The 18,576-nt window shown below is 44.2% G+C and overlaps 1 protein-coding gene across 12 annotated transcripts in view; it reads right to left on the reverse strand.

Moving 5' to 3' along the window:
- The window catches only part of TMEM116 (transmembrane protein 116), a 36,290-nt gene that overhangs the window by 6,761 nt on the left and 10,953 nt on the right, over positions 1–18,576 (reverse strand). For 5 of the 12 annotated variants that reach the window (XM_048821617.2, XM_048821618.2, XM_048821616.2 and 2 more), the window contains exons 2-5: positions 18,526–18,572; positions 18,219–18,282; positions 14,416–14,547; positions 6,441–6,545 (exon numbers count right to left, since the gene is read on the reverse strand). In XM_048821617.2, coding sequence (XP_048677574.2) covers positions 6,441–6,545; positions 14,416–14,547; positions 18,219–18,282; positions 18,526–18,539 — 315 coding nt within the window. In that variant the 5' untranslated portion in view covers positions 18,540–18,572. Of the gene's footprint in view, positions 1–6,440; positions 6,546–14,415; positions 14,548–18,218; positions 18,283–18,525; positions 18,573–18,576 lie in introns of those variants that run through there. The other 7 variants (XM_048821620.2, XM_048821614.2, XM_048821621.2 and 4 more) reach the window with 4 other exon arrangements.

Genomic DNA, 18,576 nt, shown 5'->3' on the forward strand with positions numbered 1-18,576 from the left:
GTTTCCAGAAGCAAACTGGAAAAGTAACAGACTCTTGATGAGATCTTTGCATGTAGCTTATTTATTTTGTGCAGCATAATTTAGCACAGTCCTGCAGAAGTGTAATGAAGCTCTCAAGGGAAGCACAAACAATTCTGACTGTTGGAGACTCTGCTCGCCGGGAAATGTATTGTGGGTGCTGGCACCAATTTGCCTTTAGGAAAGGGCAGAATTATCCCACTCTACAAAAATACAACACAATCCTGTGCTGCAGTCATGGATCATCGTTCCCATTTTATAGCTGGGAAAATGGAGGCACGTAGCCATGAATACATTTGCACACCGCGTGCTTTCCCCTCTAAGATCAGGAATTTAACTGGTATCACTCTTTCCTCTTCCCCCGTGACAGTCTGTGTCCCTGTATTCACCCCTTGCACACTGTTATAATAATCTTTGTGCAAGTATGCCTTGTGAGCTGTCATTGGAAAACTCATAACTCACTGGTCTATAACATCCTGATAAAATATGGGTGGCAACACTGTATGTAAAGTTATAAGATTTCACTGTATGGTGTTCCTATGGCTTTGTCTACACTAGCAGTGTACAAGGCACCCCAGGTTAGAGAGTTGAGGTGACTCAGCTGTTCATCAGTCCAGATTGTGCCCTGGGAATGTCACATCCCCTGAGTCTGTCTTTTCCCGAAGCATGTAGGCAGGGAAAGAGGGACAAGATGGAGCTGTTGGGGTCTGAAGGCAAAAGAGATCCCCAGGTTATCTCACTGCTTTTGAAATGCTATGTGAGGTTCATAATATTCCTGAGAACAAGAAAGTCCCCACACCGATTGCAAAACTGTCTGGTAAAGCTTTAAATGTATTTAATGAAATGCCAATTCAGCAAGTTCGAAATAGTCTGAATTTAAGAAAGCTGTTTTACAAAGATTTCAAATTACTCCTGAAGTGTATAGGTCAAATTTTAGAAATGTTAAGAAGAGTACTGGCATGAGTCATAGTGAATATGCGTATAAGATGTGTGACCTAATGAGAAAATGGGTAAAGGGAAAAGGATTATGGCCAATTAGCTGATCTCTTTGCTCAAGAACATTTCTTAAGTATATGTGATGAAGATATAAGGAATAGCCTGTGGGATAAACCTTTACAATCTGTATTAGAAATGGCTAATGTGGCTGATGCATTTGTATGAACCCAGATATCCAGTGAGCACAAGTCACAGAAGGAGGGGCACAAACCCAGTGTAAAGGGGGATCTGGTTTCACCTCTGGGAAGAAGGAGGGTGGTCGGGGGCCTATGCCCTCAGCCTCCCTCCCTCCCACTCCCCCCAGAATTGTTCCCCTCCTGCAAATCCCCATCACAAAACTCCTGTGAAGTGGGAGGGTCCAAAAAGGTGTTTCCAGTGTAACTCCACTGAGCACCTGAGAAATCAGTGCCCTGAGCTAAAATACACTAAGCCTCATCCAGCCCATGTTAATGCAGCTGTTCTTAACACAGGAGTGCCAGAGACACTCCCAGGTTATACAATGAGTTTTGTGAGGGCTGACCCAGAGGGGATAGATATGGAATTTATCAAGGATTCCAGAGTGAATAACACAGAGTGCATAGGGTGGAGAGACGCTGGTGCACAGATTGCTCTGGTCAAGGAAAGCATGCTCCAAAAGATGGACATGTTACATAACCAAAAGGTAGAGCTTCTGGCCCTGGGTGGACATAAGATTCCTGTACCTTTAGCTAAGGTGCATGTGGAATGGGAAGGTTTAGAAGGTGATGTGACTGTAGGGGTACTGGGTAGTATCCCCGTTGATTGTGCCCACCCAGTACCATGGGGAATTAATGTTGTTAGCATGGTACTATCCTTTTTCTGGTCATTTAGGGGCACAGAGAACCTATGACAGGTTAAAGAAACATTTGTTCTGGCCAGGAATACAGAATGATGTGAAAAGAAAAGGAGTACTTGTGGCACCTTAGAGACTAACCAATTTATTTGAGCATGAGCTTTCGTGAGCTACAGCTCACTTCATCGGATGCATACCGTGGAAACTGCAGCAGACTTTATATACACACAGAGAATATGAAACAATACCTCCTGTCTTGTGAATTATGTCAAAAAAATTAAAGACCTGCAGGACCCCAGAAATTTCCTTTATACAAGAGGCATTTCTGAGGGTAGCAATGGACACTGTGGGTTCTATGTAGGGTTGCCAACTTTGGTTGGACAAATTCCTGGAGATTTCATCACAGGACATAATATTTAATTAAAAATTAATCTTTAATTCCTGGAGACTCTAGGACTCGCAGAGGGAATAAATATATCTTGGTGGTCATGGATTTTGCCACGAGATATCCTGAAGCAGTAGCTCTGCCTAACATTGAGGCAGAATCTGTAGCAAGAGCTCTTTTCACTATCTTTAGCAGAGTGGGTTTCCCGAAAGAGATTTTATCTGACCATGGGACATATTTCATGTCTCAGCTATTCAGTGAGCTATGGAAATGATGTGGGGTGAAACAACTAAAAGCTGCCTCATATCACCCAGAAACCAATGGGATCCTAAAATCCATGCTAGGAATGTATGCAAATAAAAGGCTTCAAAATTAGGATGAATTATTACCATTTTTGCTGTTTGCTTGTAGGGAGGTACCTCAAGAATCAAAGGGGTTCTCCCTATTTGATCTCCTATATGGAAGGAAGGTGAAGGACCCCTAGATCTGATCAGAGACTCCTGGAAAGCAGGCACTGAGGTAAAGGAAGAGACAGTAACTGAATATGTACAAAGGCTCAGAAAGGAGTTAAAAGATATGATGGTTATTGTTCAAACTAACCTCAATGACAGGCAATCCAAAGAAAAAGTGTGTTATGGTAAAAATACTTGTAATGCTCCTTTGATATAGGAGATTCTGAGTTCACAGAGTTACCATTTGGTTCAATTAATGCTGGAACCATCTTTTTGAGGCTGATCAACCATGTGTTAAATGGTTTACAGAACTTTGCAAGGGGCATACGTGGATGACACCATAGTGTTTAGCAACCCTTGGGTTGATCACAAAAAACACTTGGAAATTGTGCTGTCAAAACTCAAAGAGGCAGGCCTACCCATAAAAGCCTCTATGTGTAAAATTGGAGCAGCCAGAGTTCCTTATTTGGGACACTGGGTAGAGGGAGTCAAACATCCCAATCCCTTAAAAGTTGAAGCCATTGTAAATTGGCCTGTGCCTCTACCAAGAAACAGGGCCAATCTTTCATAGGTCGGGTAAACTAGTACCGAAGGTTTGTGTGTGGGTTCAGTGACTTTGTATCTGCAATCACTGATCTATGTGAAAAGACTAAACCCAACAAGGTCATTTGGACGAAGGCATGCCAGGAAGGATTTGATAAGGTAAAGAAAAGCTTGTCTGAAAAGTCTGTTCTAGCTAGTCCAGATTTTGACAAAATGTTTGAACCATGTGCATATGCATCAGGCATTGGCCTACGTGCTGTGCTGATGCAAACAGGGGAGAATAACAAGAAGCACCCAATTGCTTTCTTAAATGAAAAATTGACACCCACTGAACAGAATTATTCTGTCTTAGAAAAGGAATGGCTATGCCATAGCATGGGCAGTCAAGCAATTAAGGCCCTATCTTTTTTAACAGAAAGTTCAGGGTCCTTACAGATCATTCACCATTAGTCTGGTTAAACAAAACTAAAGGCTCAAATTCCAAGCTTCTGTGCTGGAGCCTTATACACCAAGAATTTGATACGGAAACTGTGCATGTAAAGGTTAAGGAAAACATGGTGGCAGATGTCCAGGAAAGAGGCCCCTGAGTTGCTGCCTCCAGGTCACCAGTGGCTAACCCTCTTGCAGCTTTGTTGCGGGGAGGTGTGACTGTCTGTACCCCTGTATTCGCCCCTTGCACACTATTATAATAATCTTTCTGCAAGTATGCCTTGTGAGGTATCACTGAAAAACTCGTAACTTGCTGGCCACTATTGTCCTGATAAAATATGTGTGGCACATTGTTTGTAAAGTTATAGGATTTCACTGTATGGTGTTACTAAGACAGGTAACAAATCTGTGGAGCGGCCACACCAGTTCCTCAGAGGCAAAGGACAAGCTGACGCCTAAGCTAGGTGTAAAAAGGTCAAATGGGCCATCACCTGCTTAAATGGCCATTCTTTGGCAGGAAAGAAGGTTTGGGCAAAAAATCTACATCTTAGCAAACAAACAGCATGGGGTTCTCATCTGCACACTTTTGTCTCCTGAACCTCAGCTGGAGATGCTTCTTGAAGAAGGGAAAGGACTAGAAGAAGGGAGGGAAAACCCCCCAAAGGGTATCTCCCGTTCTTTCTGCCCATGGCATCCACAACAGCTGAAGAACAAAGGAAGCCGCATTGGACTGGGGGAGGGATCCTGACTGAAAGAAGTTCAGCCAGTAGACTGCGGAAATTTGTGCTGAGGGAGACTTTGCTTTGAATTCGTTCTTATTTGTTAAGTTAGGCATTCGTTGCATTTTACTTTTATTTTTCCTGTAACCAATTCTGACTTTTATGCTTCATTACTTGTATTCACTTAAAATCTCTCTCTTTGCTGTTAATAAACTTGTTTTATTGTTTTATTTAAACCCAGTGTGTTTGAACTGAAGTGTTTGGGAAACTCCATTTGGGAAGACAAGATTTGTGCATATCGTTTTCTATGAATAATGTCCAGGAGGGAGCTGGGCAGTACAAGGCGTACATTTCTGGGGAAACCCTGGGACTGGGAGTTCACTTGTATTGCTCTGCACTGGAAATCAAGAGTGGTTGGGTGCAGCACTCACAATATAACTGGAAATAATTTACATGCTGGAGGCTGTGTGAGCAGACCAGGAGAGGTAGCTACTACGGCAAAGTAGTGTAAAAGGCACTCCAGGTTAGAGAGCTGAGGTGACACAGCTGTTCATCAGTCCAGATTGTGCCCTGGATATGTCACATCCTCTTTTCCAGAAGCAGGGAAGAAGGGACAAGATGGAGCTCTTAGGGTTTTTAGGCAAAAGAGGCCCTTAGGTTAAGATGGTTTATTAGTATTATTGAGACCAGAGTTGTCCAGGTGGATTGAGCCCTAAATCTGAAACAAAGAGAGAAGTGACAGCTAAGCACAGAAGGACTAGAGATGGTCTCAAGTCACAACACTCAGAACTAAGTTTCACACACCCCAGAGTTTGGGTGGCTCATTATTAGAAATAAAAAGTCTGAAAAGAAATTTGGATCTGAGTGTAGGGACTAGTGAAGAAAGGAAAATATCGCCATCATGAGCTGATCCAAAATCTAAGAATGGAAGTTCTCAAAAGTGCATTTTCATCTGTCAAGTCTGCTGCTCCCCAACAGACATGCAGAACGGGAGCCATCTGAGGAATTTAACTCTACGATGTGCAGGGTGAAGTCTATGTGATTTCTCGATTGGGAAGAGGAATGATATGCAGAAATTTAGCCAGTGTGTTCATTGGGATGAACCGTATAAGTGTATCAAGAGCCTGTTGTTCTGCAGCAATACATCAAGAGGAATTCTCGGAGAGACAGAAGCTGCTCAGAGTTTAGTCAGGTGTGAACAACAAGGAAACTGCTCTGAGAAGATCAAGTTTGGTCACAGGGTGTGTGAAGTGTTTGTTTAGCTTGTACTCAAAGTGTGTTTTTCTGAGGACTGTGTCCTTGTTCCTTTGCTCCCAAAGATTACACTTGGTCTTGAAGAGTCATTTTTAAAGGCTAATGACGATGGTAGGGACCCCTTCTCCGCAGAGCTAATCTGTCCTGCTCCAAGTGTGAATAGTACTTCAAATGCCAGCTCACTTCCACTGCACTGCTCACCTGACGCTCTTAAAGCACTTCACAGACATTCACGAATGGAGCTTTACCACACTCCTGTGAGATACTCAGTAAGTATTATCCCCATTTTAGAGGTGTGGAAACTGAAAAACAGAGACATGAAGGTCCATCTTTGAGCCCTTTTCCATGCTGCTCATGCCCGGATTGCCTCCCCACAAGTCTGGCCTGTCAAGCCACATCCCTTTCCTGCAAATTCCTCCTGAAGATTTGTTTCTTCTGCAATGCCCAGCAGAAGTGGGTTAATGACAATAATAAACCACACAGGGCCAGATGCTCTGCTGGTGTCACTAGTGTAGTCCACTGACTTTAAGAGATCTGGCCCACCCAGTTATTCTTTCCTCCTGAGACCTACTGTCTTCTCTGTTTTGGACTTTCAGGCCTAGTCCCGCAATCAGAACACAAGAGCAGATCCACGAGTAGCCCCTGTTGACATCAATGGCTCTGCATGGTCACAGGCACCAACCCACACAGAATCAGCTGCAGGATCAGGGCCTTAGATTGTAAGCTCCTTATGGTGAGAATTGCCGTTATATTTATGCTTGTACAGCAACGAGCACAATGTTAGTTCTTAACATATAATAAATAATATGAAAACCTGCCAAGGGGGCACTCACCAAGGGGGAAATGCTGTACAGGTTCTGATTGTACTTCACCTTTAAATCCACGTACAGATGCCGGGTGTAGTTGACCGTGTACAGAAAAGAGGCTAAATAAAATATCTGAAAAATAAAAACAGGCCTTATTTTATTCCATCAGTAATCATTCACACTTTCTATAGCACCTTAGCTGCTTTCATCGCCTATGAACCCAGAGCACTTGACAAAGCTACGCTGTACAAGCTGTAAAAAGAGCCCTGAGGGAGTGTTAAAGTGCTCAGTAGGTGCTCAGCTATCAGAGTGCTGAGCGTGGTAGATATGACTGGCGAGCTAGATACAGCAATCAGGACAGGCCAAAAATTAAGAGGCTGATTCTGGCCCTTCTCCTGAGCTCATATGCTGCTCCAGCGGCAGTAAAGGAGCCACAAAGGGCTGGGGCAGAGTTTCCTGGAGCAGCATAGGGCTGAAGTAGGCAACCCAGCACTGCCTCCTTCACAGGCCCCAGCGAAGGGGCTAAGCTGGGGGCATAGGCACCGACTTCCTCAGTTCCCAGGGGGTGCTCCACCCCCCACTCTTCCCCAAGCCTCGCCTCTTCCCACCCACTCCGTCCCTTCCCCCAAGCCCTCACCCCGCCTCTTCCCGCCCCCTCTTTCTGCCCCTGCCCCTCCTCCTCCCCCTCCTCCCAGCACCTTCTGAACGCAGCTGAACAGCTGATCATGATGGTGGGAGGCGCTGGGAGGGATGGGAACGAGCTGATCGGGGGGGCTGCTGGTGGGTGCTGAACACCCACTATATTTTTTCCATGGGTACTCCAGCCCCAGAGCACCCACGGAGTCAGCGCCTATGGTGGGGGATGGAGCTGGGATCAGAAGGGAGCACGCCCATAGCATCCAGCACCGTGGCACAGCTCATAGGCCTTAAATTGCCTCTGTTTTCACTAACGAGGTCAGCTCCCAGACTGCTACGCTGGGCATCACAAAATGGGGAAGAGATGGCCAGCCCTCTGTGGAGATAGAGGTGGTTAGGGACTATTTAGAAAAGCTGGACGTGCACAAGTCCATGGGGCCGGACGAGTTGCATCCGAGAGTGCTGAAGGAACTGGCGGCTGTGATTGCAGAGCCATTGGCCATTATCTTTGAAAACTCGTGGCGAACCGGGGAAGTCCCGGATGACTGGAAAAAGGCTAATGTAGTGCCAATCTTTAAAAAACGGAAGAAGGAGGATCCTGGGAACTACAGGCCAGTCAGCCTCACTTCAGTCCCTGGAAAAATCATGGAGCAGGTCCTCAAAGAATCAATCCTGAAGCACTTGCATGAGAGGAAAGTGATCAGGAACAGCCAGCATGGATTCACCAAGGGAAGGTCATGCCTGACTAATCTAATCGCCTTTTATGATGAGATTACTGGTTCTGTGGATGAAGGGAAAGCAGTGGATGTATTGTTTCTTGACTTTAGCAAAGCTTTTGACACGGTCTCCCACAGTATTCTTGTCAGCAAGTTAAGGAAGTATGGGCTGGATGAATGCACTACAAGGTGGGTAGAAAGCTGGCTAGATTGTCGGGCTCAACGGGTAGTGATCAATGGCTCCATATCTAGTTGGCAGCCGGTATCAAGTGGAGTACCCCAAGGGTCGGTCCTGGGGCCGGTTTTGTTCAATATCTTCATAAATGATCTGGAGGATGGTGTGGATTGCACTCTCAGCAAATTTGCGGATGATACTAAACTGGGAGGAGTGGTAGATACGCTGGAGGGGAGGGATAGGATACAGAGGGACCTAGACAAATTGGAGGATTGGGCCAAAAGAAATCTGATGAGGTTCAATAAGGATAAGTGCAGGGTCCTGCACTTAGGACGGAAGAACCCAATGCACAGCTACAGACTAGGGACTGAATGGCTAGGCAGCAGTTCTGCGGAAAAGGACCTAGGGGTGACAGTGGACGAGAAGCTGGATATGAGTCAGCAGTGTGCCCTTGTTGCCAAGAAGGCCAATGGCATTTTGGGATGTATAAGTAGGGGCATAGCGAGCAGATCGAGGGACGTGATCGTTCCCCTCTATTCGACATTGGTGAGGCCTCATCTGGAGTACTGTGTCCAGTTTTGGGCCCCACACTTCAAGAAGGATGTGGATAAATTGGAGAGAGTCCAGCGAAGGGCAACAAAAATGATTAGGGGACTGGAACACATGAGTTATGAGGAGAGGCTGAGGGAGCTGGGATTGTTTAGCCTGCAGAAGAGAAGAATGAGGGGGGATTTGATAGCTGCTTTCAACTACCTGAAAGGGGGTTCCAAAGAGGATGGCTCTAGACTGTTCTCAATGGTAGCAGATGACAGAACGAGGAGTAATGGTCTCAAGTTGCAGTTTAGATTGGGAGGTTTAGATTGGATATTAGGAAAAACTTTTTCACTAAGAGGGTGGTGAAACACTGGAATGCGTTACCTAGGGAGGTGGTAGAATCTCCTTCCTTAGAGGTTTTTAAGGTCAGGCTTGACAAAGCCCTGGCTGGGATGATTTAACTGGGAATTGGTCCTGCTTTGAGCAGGGGGTTGGACTAGATGACCTTCTGGGGTCCCTTCCAACCCTGATATTCTATGATTCTATGATTCTATGAAATTAGAGCAGCCCCCAGCGGTTACGTCAGGACCAGTCTGACCCCCACAGCAGTCCAAAATCGAGACAGTCCAAAGATGGCTTAAAGCTATCTTGGGCCTCATCCCCCAAGGCTCATGAGACAGCACAGACTCTGTGACTACATTTGCTTCCATTGTGCTGATCTGGCCACACTGTCTGCTTCCCTTGAATTGGTGGGAATAACGAACCAGAGCGCATTTAATGAAGACAGCAGCAATGGAGAACGCTAAGCCAGTGGGGAACATGGCTGAGATTACATGGGAGGAGATGGGTTTTTTCCTCATAAAAAATTAAAAGAGAGGGAGAGAGAGAGCAATAAGAAATCTAGAGCTATTCGGTCTGAGGTGTTTTCCAGCCCTGCCCGCTCCGAGAATCACCTTTTGGACTGAGACCAAGCACAGAGAATCTGAACACAAAAAGAATTTGTTTGAGGAAGTTCTGGGCAGCTGGGAAAAGAAATTTCTTTTACACTGTTTGCCGTGACATGGCAATGCCTGGATGGGTGCCCACCCAGGACACCCCAGTGGCAACCAGGCTCAGACAAGTGACTGGGTGTCCGGCTAGTGTTAGGCAAACCACAATTTTTTTTTCTGGAAGTTCTCAACTTGGGAAGCACTCTACAAATGTAACCCATTTTACTTCTTACCTACCTCCCAGCCCCCGAGAGCTAGGTGACTGTTATCACCCTCATCGCACAGATGAGGGGGCTGAGGCACACACACTTAGCCAAGGCTTCTCATTTAGTCTTTGGTAGAACCAGGAAAACAGCCCTGCTCTCCTAGCTCCCTATCCTCAGCTTCTGGCATTGGGGATAATCCTGCAGGCCTAAGGCCCTGGTCCCCATCAGAGCCTGGCATACAGAAATAAAGCTGGAGCGTAGGAGAAACCAGGAGCCCTTTGTTTATCCCTCTTCAGTCGCTACTTATAATCATTTTGCGATTTTCCATTGTGCCAGCCAAACAGAGTGGAATCTACCAGAAGATGTTATTAGGTCATTAGAATTTAATTGGGGAAACTGTAGACGAAGTGCGTAATTACAGCATGTCATCCTCTCTGTTTTGTAGCATGGAAATCAAGGGTTATGACTGGAAAGGGACAGCAGAGGAGAAAATAAGTTACTTTTGAATTTCATTTGTTCAGCTCAGTGCTGGGGACTGAAGTGGAGGAAATTGTCAAGGAAGAGGAAATAAAACAAAAAGCATGGGCCAAACTCATCTCTGGTGAATTATCCATTGACCCCAATTGTAACTCCACTGACCGCAGTGGAGTTATGCCGGGGTAAACTTGGCCCTGCATTTGGGAAAAGGAACTATGATTTATATTATCTTCCATTTAAGAAAGCAGTAGAAATTCTATGAGCCCCACTGGTAAAGCGGAGTAGAATTATGATGTTTGTCTTTGTCTGAAAACATAAACAGGGATAATGGGGGATAATACTTCTCTATCTCACTGGATGTTGTGGGGGAAAACTATTAATGTTTGAGGAGCTCAGGCCTAAAACCTCAAAGGCATTTAACTACCTATCTCCCACTGAAATCTATGGGAGTTGAGCGGCTAAACACATTTGAGGGCTTCACAGCGATGAGCACCACTGAAAAATTAATAATCCAGTACAGGTTGGTCATAACTGAAAATGTTACCCTATGACAACTGTTCAGTGGTTGATATGATGAAGTGTGTGCTGTCTCAGTCTGGCTTTAGTGCCCATCTCCAGCCCCTCGTGGCATTCTACAAATATTAGTGCCCAAAGGAACATTCTGACAAAAGGAATGCCATTGTTATTTGCTGCACGTCTACGGAATGCAGCATCTGTGAGATTCTTGAGCCCAGCACAGGGAAGGTGGGGAGGGGGAGAGGTTTATTAATTTCATTAGTTTACAGCTCAAGTGTAGCCTGCTGAGGTGCTTCTCAACCTGTCTCATATGTGCCAAAGCTCTCACCCCGCCTCCTCCCCGCCCTGTATCTTATCACAAGTCCCACGTGAGGCAGGGGTTGCTAGGGTAAGCACTCAAGTAGTTTTAATTCTGTCCTAGAGTAAATAGCAGAAAAGGATCTTGCCAGAGTGCAAGTTGGATCTGCCAGACCTAAGCACCCTCCCATCAGAGAGGGATTGCCTTTGTCCTTACCTGGGTACAGTATGGGGGGCTAGTAGGTCCCCTGTAGCCCCCTTCACTGGCTAGATGTGCTTGTGTAACCACAAAAGATCAGGGTAATAGATTCACTCACACTCACTGCATTCAACAGCTGGCAGTGGTAGCATAAACATCTCAACAGCAGCTCACTTATTGCCATCTCTCAGGTTGGGACAAAGGCAGGTGCTGATGGCTCTCTTTCATAGGGACACAGGACTTGCTGTACCTTGCAGGTCCGTGTAGTCAAGCATCCTGCCTCCATCAGTGACCAAGACTTTATGCTTCAAAGGAACGTCAAGTTCCTTCATTTTCCAGCTACCCTTTTAGGCTCCATTTCCTCCAGCCTCTTGCAGGTGCCCCCAAGCTGCTTTGCTGCAAACCTGGGAGGCAGAGTGTGCCATCCCCTGAATTCAGTGGTGACAAAGCATTGTCTCGAGCACACAGTCTCCTTTACTGCACTTCGGTCAAGAAGGGAGATGTCTCTGAAGTCACTGCCAAACCCACATCTCCTGTGATACAATACAGAGCTCTGACGCCAGGCCAACATGCATTCCAACCTTTCTCAAAGTAGTCTAGAGTAAATAGAACCAGACAAATGGCAGGCATTGTCACTCCCCAGAGAAGTATGTACCAAGACAACCTAATCCCATGACCTCTTTGAGTCGTGTTTGACCAATAAGAACCATGGCCTCATGATAGTATTCCAATGGCAAATTTGCATATGTGCCTGTGAAGTGACACCTGTCCTGCAAGCGCCCTGCAGCCACATGCCTAGTGAATCTTCTCATATATTCACTTCTCTGCCCCAGCTCATTCTCCTTGTATAACCCCCAAGTAGACTATATCCTCATTGTCAAGGGGTCATTGCCATGCCTTTCCTAATGGCCAAATTACATACAAACCTTTTGTTCCTTACCTGGAGGCTCAAGGTGAACGTATATCATTGTTTTTACAGCAGCATAAGAGGAGCTAGAGAGATCAGAGATAAGCTGGAAGTGGAATAGCTGCTACCTAAGTACAGTACTTGGTGTCATAAGTAATAGGAATTACCCATGTGTACTGATGTTTAAAAAAACCCAACACAAACCTATGCCACAGTAACCCGACAACCACATACAAAGCAATGTGATTGCTCTCACATGCTGTACATTGAGTTACCTTCCTGCTCTCTCTACAACATGCAAAAAGCCATTTCCAGCTCCCCCCAGCTTGGCTTGACAGAGTGGGGTGGGAGGTTTCCTGGTAGCCTCCATGGAAAATGTGTGGCCTACACACCAGAACAAACCTGATTCAAGTCTGGACTGCAGTATAGGAATTAAAGAAGAGAAAACCTATTAGGTAATTTTCTCTACCACCCCAGGGGCCAATGAAACACTGCTCCTTACAGTGTGATCTTCAGTACATTGCCTTGTCCTGTTCTCGGGTGCACACCTAGTGGGGGACCTCACTCTAAGGGACACCGCTCAGGAGGACTTAACAGTAGCTTTAGAGTTTTCAGCCTTTGTAGATTGTTTTTTTAAAGCCAATTACTTGAGTCAATATTCCAAATTAGACATAAAACTGAGTTCCTGGCTGCTTGTGGCCAGAGATCTCATGACATTACCTGTAAGAGTGATGGTGGTAATAGCTGTGCCTTGGCCAAACTGAAGTTCAAGTAATTAAAAGCTGCCTCCCTAAATTCCCCCTGCTATGGGATATCCCTGTCAATGGGATAGCAGTACTCTTTATGTCTCACTTTACCACTGTGGCCATGCATTGCTGTGTGCTGTGAACCAGCTGCCATATTCCACCACGTTGGAGTGATGGGTAAATTTCTATCAATTACTGATTTAACTTGCACACAGTGTAGAGATTCCTGGGCCAGTGTGAGACTTAGTTATTGTATGTGAAATTCTTTGGCTTAACGCAGACACAAGCCAGGCTGTGAACTGGGAGCTTCTCAGGGGGCAGCGAGGAAGGATTTATCAATCCCAGGCAGTGAAGCAATTTCATGACCACCACTCCTGCCTCTCAAGCACAGCGGCCTTCACAACCAGCATGCTCCCTCTCCACTGGGTGAATGGCCTTGGATTTATAAAGTGACAGATCAACCAGTCCTTCCCCTTTCCCAACCCCAAATCCAGTGTGCTGGTGACTCCCATAGAATGAGGTCTCTGACACATAGGCTACCCAAATCTTTGCATCGCCCTCCCACACTCTATGGAGTGGAAACACATCAGCTCCTCTGCATCTGGGGACTTCCCTGGCCATGAAGGCAGAGGCAGGGTTTGTCGCACTAAGAGGCTTCACTGTATTTCCCAGCTAAGCTCCTTCGGCCCAGAATACAGTTCATCTTTAATTTGGACTGCTTTAAATAGTCCCAAAGTCCTAAATGCAAATGGCTTCCTAAATATTCTCCCTTCCTTTCAGCACAAGCCATTCCAAATCCCCATAGCCATTGGAGGGTAATGGGTTTCTGCACAGAGCCTTTGCTACTGCCATTGTGTCCCACTTGCAGCCCCTCACCCATTTCCTCTCCCTGCAGTCATTACCTGGTGTGCTTCAGACATCTACAAATAGACTCTGACAGGAGGAAACCCTAATGATGCAGCGGCAACCCAACGAGACAAAAAGAACTGCCAGGAAAATGCTTCCGCTTCACTGCACATGAATTCAGCACAGAATAGGACACACAGCTGACCTTCAGGGCAGAAGGCTGAGCTTACCATGAGCACCACAGCCCACAGACAGAGTAACCCAACGGGACTGCTTGGGAGACTATTGGTATAAGGGTAACAGGAGCAGATCCCATGGGGGCTACTCATGGGAGTAAGGTTTACAGGGCGGGGCCCAAGGAGAATACCAGAGTTTGTTTGTTCTTTTACAGGAAAGAGGAGTGTGGAAATACAGCAGTACATTAGTCACAGAGATAGCAGTGGGTACCTGCTCAACAGATGAGACCAACTCATTTAACATAGATAACTGAACACTCCCAATAGCAACCCTCAAGTTACTCTCTGTCTCTAATAGACTTTACCTTTGGGTGAGGTAGGTCTATACAATTATCCTCATTTTACAGATGAGATACAGAGATCTTACCTATTAAGATCAATCAGCAAGCCAGTGTCAGAGCCAGGATCAGAGCCCAGGGCCGCCTAACTCCCAGTCCTGTGCTCTAATTGCTAGACCAGCTCATGACACAATTCTGTGCAAAGCAACCTGACATCACAAGCTGATAACCCAGAGTTACTCACCTGACCAGTTGTTTGAAGATTATAGCAGACAACGTCTTGATTTGTGGTCTCTGTGGTATAGAGAAGAGCCCCAATGAGCCAGCACATCCCCAGAAACAGGTCAGAGAGGCTCAGGTAGAACAGAGGGCGCATCTAGAAAAGTTGAAGTGATAATTTGGCTTAGTGAATATTGTACATAGTCCCACAATGGTCAGCTACAACAAGGGTTTAATTTTCACCCTCCTTTTCCTGATATACTTTCATGCCTAGCCTTAGAATGCTGCTATCCCTACACAAGGAAACTGGATTGATTTGTGCACTCAGGAGATGTTTACACCAAGAGCACAAAGATTTAATGATCATGGGCCACATTATCAACTGCCCAAGTACCTGAGAGCTGCACCAAATCTGGCTCTGAGGATTCAAAATCCTATGATTTAATAAAATAGATTTCCTTCACTGTGTTATTAGTAACATCCATGGTGACAAAGACTGAAGTATTTTGAAAAATCCTTCATTTTTCTGTCTATGGGTGCGTTTGTTTCCCTGCTACATAGCACAGCTTGAAAAATGGAATATCACTTTAGTTAGCTTGTGGTCAGTTTCTAGCCAATTTCAAGTTCTCATGCACTGGCACAAGACCACTGCATTTGAGTTGTAAACACTGCAGAGAAAGATTTACTTGTTTAAAAATGATGACCACATTTTCATTGACAGTGGGAGCTGTGGATGGTCAGCCACTCTGAAAACCAGGCCAGTTATCTAGGTGCCGAAATGTGGATTTCAGTGCCTAACTTTCAGCATCCAGGAGTGAAAAATTTAGCCTTTTTTTCTGTAGGCATTTTTAAAACTAAACAAAACATGCAAACATTTATACAGGTCTTAGCTCTGGAAAACGTTATTTATTTTATAGAACCTACATTGTGGGCTGAATTTGACCAGATATTGACCTTTAATTAAAAAGGAATGTGCACTATCACAGTATTTGCTTGAACTTTTCTCTTTCCTGAGAGTTGAAGAGTAATGGCTTGTAGATTTAGTTAGTTCAGCAACAATAAAAAATCTGCCAGCAGGTTGTTTTGTCCTTACTCTGTAGTTACAGATAGAGAGTGGGGTAGATTCTGTTTAAGGTCTTTCTAGGGCATATTTTTCCTTCAGGGAGTACTCTAAGCACCTCTGTTTTATACAGTGTCAGAGAAACCAAACATCTATCTCAATATCTTTATTTTTATTAGCACCGTACATTACCTGTCACCCCAATAAATCAGTGAATCATACCTTTTATTGCTAACTAAATAGCTACAGCTAGTTCATTGTATTTATTAATCCCTCTTAAAACATTTTAAAAAACACTTGTACGTATTTCTCCATGCAGAACCAAGCAGTAGGTATACAGCAGTCTAGACTTCTCTGCATGGTTGTTACTATGAGTATATTAAAAACTAACAACCCTGGAAGAAGGTAGATGACCAATTGTAACGAGTGAACAGCTGACCCAGGTCTGCACAAGTATAGTGAAACCCAACTGTTTATCTAGTGGGTTATTTAGGTATAGGCATATATAAGGAAGTTGGAGGAATAGGCGAGGGTGTTGTTAAAGTTCTTTCAGGAAGAAAAGCCAAATTGTTTATAAACTGGGGGAACGGAATGTAAAGAAATGTAATGGTTTAGAACTGCTGGTTAGGTGGACAAAATGCGTAGCCATTACTACATATCTTCAGACTGGGCACTCTTTGAAGCACATCTGCTTGCATAAGAAATCCTTGTGTCTTCAGTGCTGCACCCACAAGTGCTCTAGGGTTAGACCCTGTTTATATTTTTGAGTCACCCTGTTTTTTCTTTATCACAAAACGGAGATTCTTTTGTTAACATGTCATGCCTTAAACATGGTTTAGTTAATGTTGAGAGTTTTCTGGATTCTGTAGATCCAGAAAATATGTTTCAACAATTAGACATTCAGCTGCAAGTTCTAGTGTGGAAAGATAAGTATCTATGATTCCCATACCTCTCAATAACTGGGAAATAAACCTTTCTTTTAAAAGTATTACTCTTTAAATATCATGTATCAGGGAACAATCTGATCACAGCTAGTGTCAGGAAGGATTCACCCTATGCCCTTCATTTACAGAGTTGCACAACTGGTCAGGTGCATGGTGGGCGTGAGTAGAAGTGGGAGCGCATTGAGGTACTTGGCTTCCTCTGAAGCATCAGGAATTAACTACCACTCTAGGCAGGGTACAAGTCTCAAAGCCTGACACAAAGTTACCAATCCCGTGTTCTTATGTAACCAAACTAGCTACCTCACAGTTCTTGAAATAAGACACTTTCTGACACAGACGGGATGGTCTAATCACCTCTAGACATCTGGGTTGAAATACCTGGGTTCCCTAGAGCCACTGCCTCAAATCCTAGCAGGGGTGACACAGCCCTCATTCTTCTAAGGTAAATCAATGGAGTTCCAGGCAGTTTACTCTGTGTATTGGGTGGGCTCTTTCTACAAGATCTTAAAACACTGAGCCCCAGTCTGCTCTCTGTGGATGAAAATTCCCCATTTTGTCAGAATTAGTCCTGTAAGTTTGCAATGGACTCCTTGGCCCACACACACTGTGTTCCACAGGAGTTTTGGGTGTGTGGGACCCATAACATGTGACATGCTTTGGAGATAAGGAAGATATAGAAATAGAAAACTTTGATATCATTATAACAGAATACAAGTTTAGAAGTACTGCTCACCTAATTTATGACAGAAAATTACTATTCAGCCTCTCTCACCTTTCCATGAACGTTGAAGTTCTTGAGTCTTATTAGTGCGTATTCTTGTGAAAAACAAATGTTATTCAAACATTTTGATTGAAACTGAATTTTAAATTATTTCTGATTGGAACATTTGTTATTTACATTTTACTGGTTAGTTCCACTGGTCATCCAGTCAGGGAAAAGAGACACCATGTGACATACATAATCTACTAAACCCTGTGAACTCTGAAGTTTGAATCTCAAATATTTGCAGCAAATATTTGGAGGCCATTCATATTTGAGAGAAATGCTAAGCATAAATTAATGCATCTTTCTGAATCATGAATAAATCTAAGCATTTCTGTTAATGACCAGAAAAAGAGATGAAATTCAATGAAGAAATTATTTGTTGTGAATCATTTGTTCAGCTGCAGTTAGGATAATGCTTATATCCTTACATGTAATTATATTTGGTCAATTTGTGCTCTCAAACAGAGGTGCACAGTCCCCACTAAAGTCAATGGGAGTTGAATGTGTGTATCTGAATGCAGAATTTGACTCAACAATATTCAGCCCTTATAACCTTTGCGGTGCATCTATAAATTGTTAATCCTCACAACCCTTTTTCTCCATCTCCTGAAGTAGTTTTATTCTTGTTTCCATTTAACAGACTGGAACACTCAGTCTGAGAGGTGAAGTGACTGTCCCAAGGCCCAGAAAGAGTCAATATCAGAGCAAGAACTGGCACTAAGGAGGTCTTGGCTCCCAGTCCTTGACTCAGACCACATGGGCACAATTTAACTTACATACATGTAATGGGGAAGGATTAAAAAACACTGAAAGCATATGTGCTTCATAAAGCAGTATATAATTACAGCAAAACATGTCCATGAATTGTTTATTCATCTGCCCCACAGCATTAAACAGTTGGTTTACTCCTATTAATAATAAAAAGAGAAGGTGCCTAAAAATTTGAAGCCTTCCTAGTGGAAAACTCATGCCCACACATCTGTTTTGTTACATAAAATATGGTTTATCCTCAGGGTAACAAACATTCAAACTTAAAAACTGAAAGGCAGAATCCTTACCTCTGGGGATCTCACTACATTTTGGAAGACAGCGTAGGCAATAATTGAGCTGGAACCTATAACACTGAGAAAATAAAGAGCAGGCTGGTTGGAGAGTGCTACTTTGGGTCTTGTTTCACTTGATCTGTGTCTATTGGGTTGCTATTCTCTTTTTTATACTTTTATTAATAAGAAAACAATAATTAATAAATTATTTTCTTGTGTTCCAATGAAAGAGATTTAAAGGGAGTAATAAACCTTCAAGCAATCTGCAGGGAAGGCTGTCATTCCTGACATTTGCTTATTAGTTTAAAACAACATACTGTACCTTAAAGTGGCCATGACAAACTGTATCCATTGTACAGCAGAATAAATCTGG

This window comes from Caretta caretta, chromosome 15 (assembly GCF_965140235.1).
Source record: "Caretta caretta isolate rCarCar2 chromosome 15, rCarCar1.hap1, whole genome shotgun sequence".
NCBI lineage: Eukaryota > Metazoa > Chordata > Testudines > Cheloniidae > Caretta > Caretta caretta.